We start from the raw sequence: 19995 nt of genomic DNA, 5'->3' as shown, positions 1-19995 counted from the left end.
GGCCTCATTCGTTCACACTCAGTCTCTAGCTGTCATGCAATAATGCCCGAAACCACAGCTCCCTTTCCACATCCAGGCCCAACACAGCTTTCCATGGTTTACCCCAGACGCTTCACATGCCTTGATTCAATCCACTGACAGCACGTCAACCCCGGTATACCACATCGATCCAATTCACTCTATTCCTTGCCCGCCTTTCACCCTCCTGCATGTTCAGGCCCTGATCACTCAAAATCTTTTTCACTCCATCTTTCCACCTCCAATTTGGTCTCCCACTTCTCCTCGTTCCCTCCACCTCCGACACATATATCCTCTTGGTCAATCTTTCCTCACTCATTCTCTCCATGTGCCCAAACCATTTCAAAACTCCCTCTTCTGCTCTCTCAACCACACTCTTTTTATTTCCACACATCTCTCTTACCCTTACATTACTTACTCCATCAAACCACCTCACACCACACATTGTCCTCAAACATCTCATTTCCAGCACATCCACCCTCCTGCGCACAACTCTATCCATAGCCCACGCCTCGCAACCATACAACATTGTTGGAACCACAATTCCTTCAAACATACCCATTTTTGCTTTCCGAGATAATGTTCTCGACTTCCACACATTCTTCAAGGCTCCCAGGATTTTCGCCCCCTCCCCCACCCTATGATTCACTTCCGCTTCCATGGTTCCATCCGCTGCCAGATCCACTCCCAGATATCTAAAACACTTTACTTCCTCCAATTTTTCTCTTCAAACTTACCTCCCAATTGACTTGACCCTCAACCTTACTGCACCTAATAACCTTGCTCTTATTCACATTTACTCTTAACTTTCTTCTTTCACACACTTTACCAAACTCAGTCACCAGCTTCTGCAGTTTCTCACATGAATCAGCCACCAGTGCTGTATCATCAGCGAACAACAACTGACTCACTTCCCAAGCTCTCTCATCCCCAACAGACTGCATACTTGCCCCTCTTTCCAAAACTCTTGCATTCACCTCCCTAACAACCCCATCCATAAACAAATGAAACAACCATGGAGACATCACACACCCCTGCCGAAAACCTACATTCACTGAGAACCAATCACTTTCCTCTCTTCCTACACGTACGCATGCCGTACATCCTCAACAAAAACTTTTCACTGCTTCTAACAACTTGCCTCCCACACCATATATTCTTAATACCTTACACAGAGCATCTCTGTTGACTCTATCATATGCCTTCTCCAGATCCAAAAGTGCTACAAACAAATCCATTTGCTTTTCTAAGTATTTCTCACATACATTCTTCAAAGCAAACACCTGATCCACACATCCACTAAAACTTCTGAAACAACACTGCTCTTCCCCAATCTGATGCTCTGTACATGCCCTCACCCTCTCAATCAATACCCTCCCATATAATTTACCAGGAATACTCAACAAACTTATACCTCTGTAATTTGAGCACTCACTCTTATCCCCTTTGCCTTTGTACAATGGCACTATGCAAGCATTCCGCCAATCCTCAGGCACCTCACCATGAATCACACATACATTGAATAACCTTACCAACCAGTCAACAATACAGTCACCCCCTTTTTTAATAAATTCCACTGCAATGCCATCCAGACCTGCTGCCTTGCCGGCTTTCATCTTCCGCAAAGCTTTTATTACCTCTTCTCCGTTTACCAAATCATTTTCCCTAACCCTCTCACTTTGCACACCACCTCGACCAAAACACCCTATATCTGCCAATCTATCATCAAACACATTCAACAAACCTTCAAAATACTCACTCCACCTCCTTCTCACATCACCACTACTTGTTATCACCTCCCCATTTGCGCCCTTCACTGAAGTTCCCATTTGCTCCCTTGTCTTACGCACTTTATTTACCTCCTTCCAGAACATCTTTTTATTCTCCCTAAAATTTAATGATACTCTCTCACCCCAACTCTCATTTGCCCTCTTTTTCACCTCTTGCACCTTTCTCTTGACCTCCTGTCTCTTTCTTGTATACATCTCCCACTCAATTGCATTTTTTCCCTGCAAAAATCGTCCAAATGCCTCTCTCTTCTCTTTCACTAATAATCTTACTTCATCCCACCACTCACTACCCTTTCTAATCAACCCACCTCCCACTCTTCTCATGCCACAAGCATCTTTTGCGCAATCCATCACTGGATGTATATATATATATTTTTTTTTTTTTTTTTTTTTTTTTTTTTTTACCTCATCGCTGTCTCCCGCGTTTGCGAGGTAGCGCAAGGAAACAGACGAAAGAAATGGCCCAACCCCCCATACACATGTACATACACACGTCCACACACGCAAATATACATACCTACACAGCTTTCCATGGTTTACCCCGGACGCTTCACATGCCCTGATTCAATCCACTGACAGCACGTCAACCCCTGTATACCACATCGCTCCAATTCACTCTATTCCTTGCCCTCCTTTCACCCTCCTGCATGTTCAGGCCCCGATCACACAAAATCCTTTTCACTCCATCTTTCCACCTCCAATTTGGTCTCCCTCTTCTCCTCGTTCCCTCCACCTCCGACACATATATCCTCTTGGCCAATCTTTCCTCACTCATTCTCTCCATGTGCCCAAACCATTTCAAAACACCCTCTTCTGCTCTCTCAACCACGCTCTTTTTATTTCCACACATCTCTCTTACCCTTACGTTACTTACTCGATCAAAACACCTCACACCACACATTGTCCTCAAACATCTCATTTCCAGCACATCCATCCTCCTGCGAACAACTCTATCCATATATATTTATTTTATTTATATTTATTTATTATACTTTGTCGCTGTCTCCCGCGTTTGCGAGGTAGCGCAAGGAAACAGACGAAAGAAATGGCCCACCCCCCCCATACACATGTATATACATATGTCCACACACGCAAATATACATACCTACACAGCTTTCCATGGCTTACCCCAGATGCTTCACTTGCCTTGATTCAATCCACTGACAGCACGTCAACCCCGGTATACCACATCGCTCCAATTCACTCTATTCCTTGCCCTCCTTTCACCCTCCTGCATGTTCAGGCCCCGATCACACAAAATCTTTTTCACTCCATCTTTCCACCTCCAATTTGGTCTCCCTCTTCTCCTTGTTCCCTCCACCTCCGACACATATATCCTCTTGGTCAATCTTTCCTCACTCATCCCCTCCATGTGCCCAAACCACTTCAAAACACCTTCTTCTGCTCTCTCAACCACGCTCTTTTTATTTCCACACATCTCTCTTACCCTTACGTTACTCACTCGATCAAACCACCTCACACCACACATTGTCCTCAAACATCTCATTTCCAGCACATCCATCCTCCTGCGCACAACTCTATCCATAGCCCACGCCTCGCAACCATACAACATTGTTGGAACCACTATTCCTTCGAACATACCCATTTTTGCTTTCTGAGATAATATTCTCGACTTCCACACATTCTTCAATGCTACCAGGATTTTCGCCCCCTCCCCCACCCTATGATCCACTTCCGCTGCCATGGTTCCATCCGCTGCCAGATCCACTCCCAGATATCTAAAACACTTCACTTCCTCCAGTTTTTCTCCATTCAAACTCACCTCCCAATTGACTTGACCCTCAACCCTACTGTACCTAATAACCTTGCTCTTATTCACATTTACTCTTAACTTTCTTCTTTCACACACTTTACTAAACTCAGTCACCAGCTTCTGCAGTTTCTCACATGAATCAGCCACCAGCACTGTATCATCAGCGAACAACAACTGATTCACTTCCCAAGCTCTCTCATCCCCAACAGACTTCATACTTGCCCCTCTTTCCAAAACTCTTGCATTCACCTCCCTAACAACCCCATCGATAAACAAATTAAACAACCATGGAGACATCACACACCCCTGCCGCAAACCTACATTCACTGAGAACCAATCACTTTCCTCTCTTCCTACACGTACACATGCCTTACATCCTCGATAAAAACTTTTCACTGCTTCTAACAACTTGCCTCCCACACCATATATTCTTAATACCTTCCACAGAGCATCTCTATCAACTCTATCATATGCCTTCTCCAGATCCATAAATGCTACATACAAATCCATTTGCTTTTCTAAGTATTTCTTACATACATTCTTCAAATATATATATATATATATATATTTTTTTTTTTTCATACTATTCGCCATTTCCCGCGATAGCGAGGTAGCGTTAAGAACAGAGGACTGGGCCTTTGAGGGAATACCCTCACCTGGCCCCCTTCTCTGTTCCTTCTTTTGGAAAAAAAAAAAAAAAAAAAAAACGAGAGGGGAGGATTTCCAGCCCCCCGTTCCCTTCCCTTTTAGTCGCCTTCTACGACACGCAGGGAATACGTGGGAAGTATTCTTTCTCCCCTATCCCCAGGGATATATATATATATATATATATATATATATATATATATATAAGACTTGCGTAAGACAAGGGAGCAAATGGGAACTTCAGTGAAGGGCGTAAATGGGGAGGTGATAACAAGTAGTGGTGATGTGAGAAGGAGATGGAATGAGTATTTTGAAGGTTTGTTGAATGTGTCTGATGACAGAGTGGCAGATATAGGGTGTTTGGGTCGAGATGGTGTGCAAAGTGAGAGGGTTAGGGAAAATGATTTGGTAAACAGAGAAGAGGTAGTAAAAGCTTTGCGGAAGATGAAAGCCGGCAAGGCAGCAGGTTTGGATGGTATTGCAGTGGAATTTATTAAAAAAGGGGGTGACTGTATTGTTGACTGGTTGGTAAGGTTATTTAATGTATGTATGACTCATGGTGAGGTGCCTGAGGATTGGCGGAATGCGTGCATAGTGCCATTGTACAAAGGCAAAGGGGATAAGAGTGAGTGCTCAAATTACAGAGGTATAAGTTTGTTGAGTATTCCTGGTAAATTATATGGGAGGGTATTGATTGAGAGGGTGAAGGCATGTACAGAGCATCAGATTGGGGAAGAGCAGTGTGGTTTCAGAAGTGGTAGAGGATGTGTGGATCAGGTGTTTGCTTTGAAGAATGTATGTGAGAAATACTTAGAAAAGCAAATGGATTTGTATGTAGCATTTATGGATCTGGAGAAGGCATATGATAGAGTTGATAGAGATGCTCTGTGGAAGGTATTAAGAATATATGGTGTGGGAGGCAAGTTGTTAGAAGCAGTGAAAAGTTTTTATCGAGGATGTAAGGCATGTGTACGTGTAGGAAGAGAGGAAAGTGATTGGTTCTCAGTGAATGTAGGTTTGCGGCAGGGGTGTGTGATGTCTCCATGGTTGTTTAATTTGTTTATGGATGGGGTTGTTAGGGAGGTAAATGCAAGAGTCTTGGAAAGAGGGGCAAGTATGAAGTCTGTTGGGGATGAGAGAGCTTGGGAAGTGTGTCAGTTGTTGTTCGCTGATGATACAGCGCTGGTGGCGGATTCATGTGAGAAACTGCAGAAGCTGGTGACTGAGTTTGGTAAAGTGTGTGGAAGAAGAAAGTTAAGAGTAAATGTGAATAAGAGCAAGGTTATTAGGTACAGTAGGGTTGAGGGTCAAGTCAATTGGGAGGTGAGTTTGAATGGAGAAAAACTGGAGGAAGTGAAGTGTTTTAGATATATGGGAGTGGATCTGGCAGCGGATGGAACCATGGAAGCGGAAGTGGATCATAGGGTGGGGGAGGGGGCGAAAATTTTGGGAGCCTTGAAAAATGTGTGGAAGTCGAGAACATTATCCCGGAAAGCAAAAATGGGTATGTTTGAAGGAATAGTAGTTCCAACAATGTTGTATGGTTGCGAGGCGTGGGCTATGGATAGAGTTGTGCGCAGGAGGATGGATGTGCTGGAAATGAGATGTTTGAGGACAATGTGTGGTGTGCGGTGGTTTGATCGAGTAAGTAACGTAAGGGTAAGAGAGATGTGTGGAAATAAAAAGAGCGTGGTTGAGAGAGCAGAAGAGGGTGTTTTGAAATGGTTTGGGCACATGGAGAGAATGAGTGAGGAAAGATTGACCAAGAGGATATATGTGTCGGAGGTGGAGGGAACGAGGAGAAGAGGGAGACCAAATTGGAGGTGGAAAGATGGAGTGAAAAGGATTTTGTGTGATCAGGGCCTGAACATGCAGGAGGGTGAAAGGAGGGCAAGGAATAGAGGGAATTGGAGCGATGTGGTATACAGGGGTTGACGTGCTGTCAGTGGACTGAATCAAGGCATGTGAAGCGTCCGGGGTAAACCAAGGAAAGCTGTGTAGGTATGTATATTTGCGTGTGTGGACGTGTGTATGTACATGTGTATGGGGGGGGTTGGGCCATTTCTTTCGTCTGTTTCCTTGCGCTACCTCGCAAACGCGGGAGACAGCGACAAAGTATAAAAAAAAAAAAAAAAAATATATATATATATTTATATATAAATAAAATAAATAGATAAATAATCTATATTTATTTATTTATTTTGCTTTGTTGCTTTCTCCTGCGTTAGCGAGGTAGCGCAAGGAAACAGATGAAAGAATGGCCCAATGCACCCACATACACATGTATATAAAACACGTCCCCACACAGAAATGTTCATACCTATACATCTCAACGTATACATATATATACACACACAGACATATACATATATACTCATGTATATAATTCATACTGTTGTCTGCCATTATTCACTCCCATCGCCACCCCACCACACATAAAATAACAACCCCCTCCCCCCACATGTGCACGACGTAGCCACATTCGTTCACACTGTTTCTAGCTGTCATGTTTAATGCACTGAAACCACAGCTTCCTTTCCACATCCAGGCCCCACAGAACTTTTCATGGTTTACCCCAGATGCTTCACACGCCTTGGTTCAATCCATCGACAGCATATCGACCCCGGTATACCACATCGTTCCAATTCCCTCTATTCCTTGCACACCTTACACCCTCCTGCATGTTCAGGCCCTGTTCATTCAAAATCTTTTTCACTCCATCTTTCCACCTCCAATTCGGTCTCCCATTTCTCATTCCCTCCACCTCTGACACATATATCCTCTTTGTCAATCTTTCCTGACTCATTCTCTCCATGTGACCAAACCATTTCAAAACACCCTCTTCTGCTCCCTCAACCACACTCTTTTTATTACTACACATCTCTCTTACCCTATTATTACTTACTCGATCAAACCACCTGACACCACATATTGTCCTCGAACATCTCATTTCCAGCACATCCACCCTCCTCCACACAACTCTATCTATAGCCCACGCCTCGCAACAAATACCACTTCATTCTCAACCAGAAATCTACATGGCTAGGAATGGGTTGGAACGTTCAGATTGGTTGTCTTTGGCTGAGGACAAAGTTGGGAATTGTACAAATGCTGCAGTTGTTTTATGGTACCAGACCTTAATGTATTGACATACTGGTTACCTTCTTCCTATGGTGCCAGGCCTTTATGTATTGATAAGAACAAGACTGCACAGTATAAACATTACCTTTTTGCTATGGTCCCAGACGTTAGTATATTGAAATGACTAAGGCTGCACAACATACAGGTTACTTTCTTCCTATGATGTCAGACCATGGTGTATTGGCATGAATGAAGCTGCATAACACAAATGTTATCTTCTTGCTTTGGTGCCAGGCCTTGGTGTATTGACATGAATGAGGCTGCATGAGATAAACATTACCTTCATGATGAACATTTTTTTTACCTGTAGCAAGCATGATGACTTGGAGACTTTTGGATGTACCTTGTGTATGTCATAATAGTGTACCAAGTTATTGTTGTCAACATGGTGAATATGATTAGTGTATGATTCTTGCATGTAATGTATTTGATAAGTAATTTTCAGGAGTGCATAAGTAAAGTAATTAACTAAACTGTTTTCCTATTAATCATTTATTTATTAATAACCGGTTAAGTACACTGAAGTTGCCTGACTTGTTAATTTTGAAAGGTAATTGACCCAACCTTCAGTTGATTAACTTTTTCTTTGACCAATCCATTGAGTTAACCAGTTAAGATTCCCAAATTAACTACTTCATTTTTGAAAATTCATTGACCCAACCCTTAGTTGATTAATTTCACCTTTAACTGATTAACCCATTATGATTAATCTATTAAGTTAACTGATTAAGATTCCCAAATTAACTCTTTTTGAAAGTTTACCGACCCATCCCTAAGTTGATTAACTTCACCTTTCATTGATCAATCCATTAAGTAGTTAAGATTTCCAAATTGACTCCTTCATTTTTGAAAATTGACCCAGCCTTTAGTTGAAAAACATCACCTAATGATTAATTCATTAGATTAATAAGTAAAGATTCCCAAATTAAATAAATCACTTCTGAAAGCTTACCGACCCAGCCCTGCGTGAATTAACTTCACCTTTCACTGATTAATCCATTAAGGTCCCCAAATTAAGTCCTTCATTTTTGAAGTTTTTAACCCAACCATGATTTAATTAACTTCACCTTTCACTGATTAATCCGTTATGTTAACTAGGTAAGATTCCCAAATTAAATCCTTCATTTTTGAAAGTTTATTGACCCAACCCTGAGGTAATTAACTTTCTCTTTCAATCCATTAAGTTAATGAGTTAAGATTCCCATATTCTCTTTCAATCCATTAAGTTAATGAGTTAAGATTCCCATATTAGCTGCTTAATTTTTGAAAGTTTATTGACTCAACCCTGCATTAACTTCACCTTTCTCTGATTAATCTGTTAACTAGTTAAGATTCCTAATTTAACGACTTAGGTTTTGAAATTTTGTTGAACCATGCTGAATTAGTTAACTATACTTTTTCTGATTAATTTGTAGATTAATTCATTAAGATTCCCAAATTAACTACTCAATTTTGATGGTTGATTGACCTACACTGGACCAAGTAGTACATTTTTTCTAATGTTTTCATTATTGTGTTTGTGCAGTGCATTGGTAGACTGTGTGATGGTTCCCCTGCAAGAGAAGGTGGAGGAGTGGCGACGGTCTCAACATGCACTTGACAAGGACCACACCAAAGGTAATGCTTTCCAGACACACTAATGCCTACAAGAACCAAAGCAAAAGTTAATGCAATTCATCTCTCTGCTCATACACAAGAACAATGCTATGTTAAGTGCAATCTTGCTCATTACGCCTCTATCAGGGGAACATTGAATGTAGCATAGCCTAGCCCAGTACCCCTACACTTGGGAACACTGAATGTAGCACACCTCAGCCTTGCACCCTTAAACCAAGACAATGCTGAATTTAGCACATTCCAGCCCAGGATCCCTACACTAGAGTAACATTGAGTGTAGCATACTTCAGTCAAGCGCCCTTGCACCAAGGCAATACAGAATGTAGCAGACCCCATCCCACCATCCCTACACAGGGTCAACACTGGATGTAGAACGCTTTAGTCCAGCACCCTTGCACTGGGGCAGTGCAAAATGTGGCTGACCCCCAAGCCCAGCTCCCTTACATTAGGACAACACTGAATGTAGTGCCCATCAGTCCATTACCCTTGCACCAGGGGAACACTGAATGTAACAGACCCCAGCCCAGCACCCTTACAAGAGGGCAGCACCTAATGTAGCAGACTCCAACCCTCTGGACATACAACCACCAGAAACCACACTCCCCAGACATCTTTCATTACAACAACCCTACAAATACTGTTTCAACATATTGCCAGAGAAATATAGGGAATAACACAAGGGTCCCACAGAGGATGAGCAATGTACATTACATAACATTGTATTGATAAGTGACAAATGATGAGGGATGTACTACCTAGGTATTGGGAGGTGACTTCTGAACAGGTAGATAACAAGTAGTTATTGGTAGGTGGTAGGTATTGGTAGGTGATTACTGACCATGGAGGTACTCCCTGGGTATTGGTTGGTGACTACTGACCAGGGAGGTACTACCTGGGTACTGGTAGGTGACTACTGACCAGGGAGGTACTACCTGGGTATTGGTAGTGACTGCTGACCAGGGAGGGACTACTTGAGTGTTGGGAATATTAGTGATGGTACCAAAATTAGCCAACACTGTGGTGGCTGTCACATTCCCCTCCATGTACATTTTGCTGTCTCTCTTTGCTATCGCAATAGTCCATGATGAAATTTATGAAGGTGAAATTGCACTTTGATAGGAGTTAAGATCATTCTTTTTACTGTAATGTTACAATACACAAGACACAACTTGTTTCATGTAGACAATCTGTCTCATTAGGTGTAAACAATTCATAAAGTTTTAAATCTCAACACTAGCATAAGGCTTGTTCATTCTTCAGTTCCATAAATACTACATACTAATCCATCTGTTTTTCTTATTTGATGCTCTGTACTTGCCTTCACCTTCTCAGTCAATACCCTCCTTAATGATTTCCCAGAAACTTATACCTCTGTAGTTTGAACACTCACCTTTATCCCCTTTCCCTTTGTACAGTGGCATTATGCTTGCATTCCACCAATCCTGAGGCACTTCACCATGATCCATATATACATTGAATACCCTTATCAACCAATCAGTGACAAAGTCACCCCCTTTCTTAATTAATTCTACTGCATCACCATCCAAACCTGGTGCCTTGCCAGATTTCATCTTCAACAAAGCTTTTACTACCTCTTCCCTCTCAACCAAACCATTCTCCCTGATCCTCTCACTTCGCACACCACCCTGATGAAAATAGCCTACATCTGCCTGTCTATCATTAGAGACATTCAACAAACTTTCAAGATACCCAGTCCATCTCCTTCTCACTTCACCAGTGTTTCCATTTGTTCTCTTGTCTTATGCATGTTATTTTTGTCCTTCCAAAACGTCTTTTTATTCTCCCAAAAGTTTCATGATGCTCTCTCTCCCCAGCTTTCATTTGCCCTCTTTTTCAATCCTTGCACCTTCCTCTTGACCTCCTGCTGGTTTCTTTTATACATCTTCCAGTCATTTGCACTCCTTGCTTGTAAGTATCATCCAAACGCCTCTGTTTTCTCTTTCACTAACAACTTTACTTTACACCATTCACTACTCTTTCTAATCTGCCCACCCCCCACCTTTCTCATGCCACATGCATCTTCCCTAAATACATCCCATTTCTCACCCACTCCCCTCACATCATTTGTTCTCACCTCTTGCCATTCGACACTCAATCTCTCCTGGCACTTTCTCATACAAGTGTCCTTTCCAAACTCACTTACTTTCACCAGTCTTTTTTTTTTTTTAAAACCTCTACAAACCTTCACCTTCGTCTCCACTGGATATTGATTAGACATCCTCCGGTAACCTCTTTCAATTAACACAATCCAATATATATATATATATATATATTTTTTTTTTTTTTTTTTTTATACTTTGTCGCTGTCTCCCGCGTTTGCGAGGTAGCGCAAGGAAACAGACGAAAGAAATGGCCCAACCCCCCCCATACACATGTACATACACACGTCCACACACGCAAATATACATACCTACACAGCTTTCCATGGTTTACCCCGGACGCTTCACATGCCTTGATTCAATCCACTGACAGCACGTCAACCCCTGTATACCACATCGCTCCAATTCACTCTATTCCTTGCCCTCCTTTCACCCTCCTGCATGTTCAGGCCCCGATCACACAAAATCCTTTTCACTCCATCTTTCCACCTCCAATTTGGTCTCCCTCTTCTCCTCGTTCCCTCCACCTCCGACACATATATCCTCTTGGTCAATCTTTCCTCACTCATTCTCTCCATGTGCCCAAACCATTTCAAAACACCCTCTTCTGCTCTCTCAACCACGCTCTTTTTATTTCCACACATCTCTCTTACCCTTACGTTACTTACTCGATCAAACCACCTCACACCACACATTGTCCTCAAACATCTCATTTCCAGCACATCCATCCTCCTGCGCACAACTCTATCCATATCCCACGCCTCGCAACCATACAACATTGTTGGAACTACTATTCCTTCAAACATACCCATTTTTGCTTTCCGGGATAATGTTCTCGACTTCCACACATTTTTCAAGGCTCCCAAAATTTTCGCCCCCTCCCCCACCCTATGATCCACTTCCGCTTCCATGGTTCCATCCGCTGACAGATCCACTCCCAGATATCTAAAACACTTCACTTCCTACAGTTTTTCTCCATTCAAACTCACCTCCCAATTGACCCTCAACCCTACTGTACCTAATAACCTTGCTCTTATTCACATTTACTCTTAACTTTCTTCTTCCACACACTTTACCAAACTCCGTCACCAGCTTCTGCAGTTTCTCACATGAATCCGCCACCAGCGCTGTATCATCAGCGAACAACAACTGACTCACTTCTCAAGCTCTCTCATCCCCAACAGACTTCATACTTGCCCCTCTTTCCAAGACTCTTGCATTTACCTCCCTAACAACCCCATCCATAAACAAATTAAACAACCATGGAGACATCACACACCCCTGCCGCAAACCTACATTCACTGAGAACCAATCACTTTCCTCTCTTCCTACACGTACACATGCCTTGCATCCTCGATAAAAACTTTTCACTGCTTCTAACAACTTGCCTCCCACACCATATATTCTTAATACCTTCCACAGAGCATCTCTATCAACTCTATCATATGCCTTCTCCAGATCCATAAATGCTACATACAAATCCATTTGCTTTTCTAAGTATTTCTCACATACATTCTTCAAAGCAAACACCTGATCCACACATCCTCTACCACTTCTGAAACCACACTGCTCTTCCCCAATCTGATGCTCTGTACATGCCTTCACCCTCTCAATCAATACTCTCCCATATAATTTACCAGGAATACTCAACAAACTTATACCTCTGTAATTTGAGCACTCACTCTTATCCCCTTTGCCTTTGTACAATGGCACTATGCACGCATTCCGCCAATCCTCAGGCACCTCACCATGAGTCATACATACATTAAATAACCTTACCAACCAGTCAACAATACAGTCACCCCCTTTTTTAATAAATTCCACTGCAATACCATCCAAACCTGCTGCCTTGCCGGCTTTCATCTTCCGCAAAGCTTTTACTACCTCTTCTCTGTTTACCAAATCATTTTCCCTAACCCTCTCACTTTGCACACCACCTCGACCCAAACACCCTATATCTGCCACTCTGTCATCAGACACATTCAACAAACCTTCAAAATACTCATTCCATCTCCTTCTCACATCACCACTACTTGTTATCACCTCCCCATTTGCGCCCTTCACTGAAGTTCCCATTTGCTCCCTTGTCTTACGCACCCTATTTACCTCCTTCCAGAACATCTTTTTATTCTCCCTAAAATTTACTGATAGTCTCTCACCCCAACTCTCATTTGCCCTTTTTTTCACCTCTTGCACCTTTCTCTTGACCTCCTGTCTCTTTCTTTTATACTTCTCCCACTCAATTGCATTTTTTCCCTGCAAAAATCGTCCAAATGCCTCTGTCTTCTCTTTCACTAATACTCTTACTTCTTCATCCCACCACTCACTACCCTTTCTAAACAGCCCACCTCCCACTCTTCTCATGCCACAAGCATCTTTTGTGCAATCCATCACTGATTCCCTAAATACATCCCATTCCTCCCCCACTCCCCTTACTTCCATTGTTCTCACCTTTTTCCATTCTGTACACAGTCTCTCCTGGTACTTCTCCACACAGGTCTCCTTCCCAAGCTCACTTACTCTCACCACCTTCTTCACCCCAACATTCACTCTTCTTTTCTGAAAACCCATACTAATCTTCACCTTAGCCTCCACAAGATAATGATCAGACATCCCTCCAGTTGCACCTCTCAGCACATTGACATCCAAAAGTCTCTCTTTCACACGCCTGTCAATTAACACGTAATCCAATAACGCTCTCTGGCCATCTCTCCTACTTACATAAGTATACTTATGTAGATCTCGCTTTTTAAACCAGGTATTCCCAATCATCAGTCCTTATTCAGCACATAAATCTACAAGCTCTTCACCATTTCCATTTACAACACTGAACACCCCATGCATACCAATTATTCCCTCAACTGCCACATTACTCACCTTTGCATTCAAATCACCCATCACTATAACCCGGTCTCGTGCATCAAAACCGCTAACACACTCATTTAGCTGCTCCCAAAATACTTGCCTCTCATGATCTTTCTTCTCATGCCCAGGTGCATATGCACCAATAATCACCCACCTCTCTCCATCAACTTTCAATTTTACCCATATTAATCGAGAATTTACTTTCTTACATTCTATCACATACTCCCACAACTCCTGTTTCAGGAGTATTGCTACTCCTTCCCTTGCTCTTGTCCTCTCACTAACCCCTGACTTCACTCCCCAGACATTTCCAAACTACTCTTCCCCTTTACCCTTGAGCTTCGTTTCACTCAGAGCCAAAACATCCAGGTTCCTTTCCTCAAACATACTACCTATCTCTCCTTTTTTCACATCTTGGTTACATCCACACACATTTAGGCACCCCACTCTGAGCCTTCGAGGAGGATGAGCACTCCCCGCGTGACTCCTTCTTCTGTTTCCCATATATATATATATATATATATATATATATATATATATATATATATATATATATATATATATATATATATATATTTTAATAAATTCCACAGCAATACCATCCAAACCTGCTGCCTTGCCGGCTTTCATCTTCCGCAAAGCTTTTACTACCTCTTCTCTGTTTACCAAATCATTTTCCCTAACCCTCTCACTTTGCACACCACCTCGACCCAAACACCCTATATCTGCCACTCTGTCATCAGACACATTCAACAAACCTTCAAAATACTCATTCCATCTCCTTCTCACATCACCACTACTTGTTATCACCTCCCCATTTACGCCCTTCACTGAAGTTCCCATTTGCTCCCTTGTCTTACGCACCCTATTTACCTCCTTCCAGAACATCTTTTTATTCTCCCTAAAATTTACTGATAGTCTCTCACCCCAACTCTCATTTGCCCTTTTTTTCACCTCTTGCACCTTTCTCTTGACCTCCTGTCTCTTTCTTTTATACTTCTCCCACTCAATTGCATTTTTCCCTGCAAAAATCGTCCAAATGCCTCTCTCTTCTCTTTCACTAATACTCTTACTTCTTCATCCCACCACTCACTACCCTTTCTAAACAGCCCACCTCCCACTCTTCTCATGCCACAAGCATCTTTTGCGCAATCCATCACTGATTCCCTAAATACATCCCATTCCTCCCCCACTCCCCTTACTTCCATTGTTCTCACCTTTTTCCATTCTGTACACAGTCTCTCCTGGTACTTCTCCACACAGGTCTCCTTCCCAAGCTCACTTACTCTCACCACCTTCTTCACCCCAACATTCACTCTTCTTTTCTGAAAACCCATACTAATCTTCACCTTAGCCTCCACAAGATAATGATCAGACATCCCTCCAGTTGCACCTCTCAGCACATTGACATCCAAAAGTCTCTCTTTCACACGCCTGTCAATTAACACGTAATCCAATAACGCTCTCTGGCCATCTCTCCTACTTACATAAGTATACTTATGTAGATCTCGCTTTTTAAACCAGGTATTCCCAATCATCAGTCCTTATTCAGCACATAAATCTACAAGCTCTTCACCATTTCCATTTACAACACTGAACACCCCATGCATACCAATTATTCCCTCAACTGCCACATTACTCACCTTTGCATTCAAATCACCCATCACTATAACCCGGTCTCGTGCATCAAAACCGCTAACACACTCATTTAGCTGCTCCCAAAATACTTGCCTCTCATGATCTTTCTTCTCATGCCCAGGTGCATATGCACCAATAATCACCCACCTCTCTCCATCAACTTTCAATTTTACCCATATTAATCGAGAATTTACTTTCTTACATTCTATCACATACTCCCACAACTCCTGTTTCAGGAGTATTGCTACTCCTTCCCTTGCTCTTGTCCTCTCACTAACCCCTGACTTCACTCCCCAGACATTTCCAAACTACTCTTCCCCTTTACCCTTGAGCTTCGTTTCACTCAGAGCCAAAACATCCAGGTTCCTTTCCTCAAACATACTACCTATCTCTCCTTTTTTCACATCTTGGTTACATCCACACACATTTAGGCACCCCACTCTGAGCCTTCGAGGAGGATGAGCACTCCCCGCGTGACTCCTTCTTCTGTTTCCCATATATATATATATATATATATATATATATATATATATATATATATATATATATATATATATATATATATATTTAATAAATTCCACAGCAATACCATCCAAACCTGCTGCCTTGCCGGCTTTCATCTTCCGCAAAGCTTTTACTACCTCTTCTCTGTTTACCAAATCATTTTCCCTAACCCTCTCACTTTGCACACCACCTCGACCCAAACACCCTATATCTGCCACTCTGTCATCAGACACATTCAACAAACCTTCAAAATACTCATTCCATCTCCTTCTCACATCACCACTACTTGTTATCACCTCCCCATTTACGCCCTTCACTGAAGTTCCCATTTGCTCCCTTGTCTTACGCACCCTATTTACCTCCTTCCAGAACATCTTTTTATTCTCCCTAAAATTTACTGATAGTCTCTCACCCCAACTCTCATTTGCCCTTTTTTTCACCTCTTGCACCTTTCTCTTGACCTCCTGTCTCTTTCTTTTATACTTCTCCCACTCAATTGCATTTTTCCCTGCAAAAATCGTCCAAATGCCTCTCTCTTCTCTTTCACTAATACTCTTACTTCTTCATCCCACCACTCACTACCCTTTCTAAACAGCCCACCTCCCACTCTTCTCATGCCACAAGCATCTTTTGCGCAATCCATCACTGATTCCCTAAATACATCCCATTCCTCCCCCACTCCCCTTACTTCCATTGTTCTCACCTTTTTCCATTCTGTAAAAAAAAAAAAAAAAAAAAAAAAAAAAATATATATATATATATATATATATATATATATATTTTTTTTTTCATACTTTGTCGCTGTCTCCCGCGTTTGCGAGGTAGCGCAAGGAAACAGACGAAAGAAATGGCCCACCCCCCCCATACACATGTATATACATACGTCCACACACGCAAATATACATACCTACACAGCTTTCCATGGTTTACCCCAGACGCTTCACATGCCTTGATTCAATCCACTGACAGCACGTCAACCCCGGTATACCACATCGCTCCAATTCACTCTATTCCTTGCCCTCCTTTCACCCTCCTGCATGTTCAGGCCCCGATCACACAAAATCTTTTTCACTCCATCTTTCCACCTCCAATTTGGTCTCCCTCTTCTCCTTGCTCCCTCCACCTCCGACACATATATCCTCTTGGTCAATCTTTCCTCACTCATCCTCTCCATGTGCCCAAACCACTTCAAAACACCCTCTTCTGCTCTCTCAACCACGCTCTTTTTATTTCCACACATCTCTCTTACCCTTACGTTACTCACTCGATCAAACCACCTCACACCACACATTGTCCTCAAACATCTCATTTCCAGCACATCCATCCTCCTGCGCACAACTCTATCCATAGCCCACGCCTCGCAACCATACAACATTGTTGGAACCACTATTCCTTCAAACATACCCATTTTTGCTTTCCGAGATAATGTTCTCGACTTCCACACATTCTTCAAGGCCCCCAGAATTTTTGCCCCCTCCCCCACCCTATGATCCACTTCCGCTTCCATGGTTCCGTCCGCTGCCAGATCCACTCACAGATATCTAAAACACTTCACTTCCTCCAGTTTTTCTCCATTCAAACTCACCTCCCAATTGACTTGACCCTCAACCCTACTGTACCTAATAACCTTGTTCTTATTCACATTTACTCTTAACTTTCTTCTTTCACACACTTTACCAAACTCAGTCACCAGCTTCTGCAGTTTCTCACATGAATCAGCCACCAGCGCTGTATCATCAGCGAACAACAACTGACTCACTTCCCAAGCTCTCTCATCCCCAACAGACTTCATACTTGCCCCTCTTTCCAAAACTCTTGCATTAACCTCCCTAACAACCCCATCCATAAACAAATTAAACAACCATGGAGACATCACACACCCCTGCCGCAAACCTACATTCACTGAGAACCAATCATTTTCCTCTCTTCCTACACGTACATGATACAGCGCTGGTGGCTGATTCATGTGAGAAACTGCAGAAGCTGGTGACTGAGTTTGGTAAAGTGTGTGAAAGAAGAAAGTTAAGAGTAAATGTGAATAAGAGCAAGGTTATTAGGTACAGTAGGGTTGAGGGTCAAGTCAATTGGGAGGTGAGTTTGAATGGAGAAAAACTGGAGGAAGTGAAGTGTTTTAGATATCTGTGAGTGGATCTGGCAGCGGATGGAACCATGGAAGCGGAAGTGGATCATAGGGTGGGGGAGGGGGCGAAAATTCTGGGGGCCTTGAAGAATGTGTGGAAGTCGAGAACATTATCTCGGAAAGCAAAAATGGGTATGTTTGAAGGAATTGTGGTTCCAACAATGTTGTATGGTTGCGAGGCGTGGGCTATGGATAGAGTTGTGCGCAGGAGGATGGATGTGCTGGAAATGAGATGTTTGAGGACAATATGTGGTGTGAGGTGGTTTGATCGAGTAAGTAACGTAAGGGTAAGAGAGATGTGTGGAAATAAAACGAGCGTGGTTGAGAAAGCAGAAGAGGGTGTTTTGAAATGGTTTGGGCGCTTGGAGAGAATGAGTGAGGAAAGATTGACCAAGAGGATGTATGTGTTGGAGGTGGAGGGAACGAGGAGAAGTGGGAGACCGAATTGGAGGTGGAAAGATGGAGTGAAAAAGATTTTGTGTGATCGGGGCCTGAACATACAGGAGGGTGAAAGGAGGGCAAGGAATAGAGTGAATTGGATTGATGTGGTATACCGGGGTTGACGTGCTGTCAGTGGATTGAATCAGGGCATGTGAAGCGTCTGGGGTAAACCATGGAAAGCTGTGTAGGTATGTATATTTGCGTGTGTGGACATATGTATATACATGTGTATGGGGGTGGGTTGGGCCATTTCTTTCGTCTGTTTCCTTGCGCTACCTTGCAAATGCGGGAGACAGCGACAAAGCAAGAAAAAAAAAAAAAAAAATATATATATATATATATATATATATATATATATATATATATATATATATATATATATATATATATATATATGTATATATATATATATATATATATATATATATATATATATATATATATATATATATATATATATATATATATACATATATATATATATATATATATATATATATATATATATATATATATATATATATATATATATATATGGTTTACCCCAGACGCTTCACATGCCCTGATTCAATCCACTGACAACACGTTGACCCCGGTATACCACATTGTTCTAATTCACTCTATTCCTTGCACGCCTTTCACCCTCTTGCATGTTCAGGCCCCTTTCGCCCAAAATCTTTTTCACTCCATCCTTCCACCTCCAGTTTGGTCTCCCACTTCTTGTTCCCTCCACCTCTGACACATATATCCTCTTGGTCAATCTTTCCTCACTCATTGTCTCCATGTGACCAAACCATCTCAAAACACCCTCTTCTGCTCTCACAACTACATTCTTTTTATTACTACACATCTCTCTTACCCTTTCATCACTTAGACAATCAAACCACCTCACACCACATATTGTCCTCAAACACCTCATTTCCAGCACATCCACTCTCCTCCGCACAACTCTATATATAGCCCATGCCTTAGAACCATATAACATTGTTGGAACCACTATTCCTTCAAACATACCCATTTTTGCTCTGAGATAAAGTTTTCGCCTTCCACACATTCTTCAGTGCTCCTAGAACCTTTGCCCCCTCCCCCACCCTGTATCTCACTTCCACTTCCATGGTTCGATCCATTTCCAAATCCACTCCCAGATATCTAAAGCACTTAACTTCCTCCAGTTTTTCTCCATTCAAACTTACCTCCCAATAAAGGCAGCAGGTATGAATATGTACATGTCTGTATATGTATATGTCTGTATGTGTGTGTATTTATACGGTGAAATGTATATGTATGTATATATGTGCGTGT

The 19995-nt window shown here is 42.2% G+C and overlaps 1 protein-coding gene across 4 annotated transcripts in view; it reads left to right on the top strand.

Moving 5' to 3' along the window:
- Nucleotides 1-19995, top strand: part of mim (missing-in-metastasis) — a 323746-nt gene that overhangs the window by 174258 nt on the left and 129493 nt on the right. For all 4 annotated transcript variants that reach the window (XM_071676353.1, XM_071676355.1, XM_071676354.1 and 1 more), the window contains exon 5: nucleotides 8894-8985. In XM_071676353.1, the coding sequence (XP_071532454.1) occupies nucleotides 8894-8985 (92 nt within the window). The remainder of the gene's footprint in view (nucleotides 1-8893; nucleotides 8986-19995) is intronic.

Source organism: Panulirus ornatus, chromosome 23 (assembly GCF_036320965.1).
Source record: "Panulirus ornatus isolate Po-2019 chromosome 23, ASM3632096v1, whole genome shotgun sequence".
Lineage (NCBI taxonomy): Eukaryota > Metazoa > Arthropoda > Malacostraca > Decapoda > Palinuridae > Panulirus > Panulirus ornatus.
This window is presented reverse-complemented; position numbering and strand designations above follow the sequence as displayed.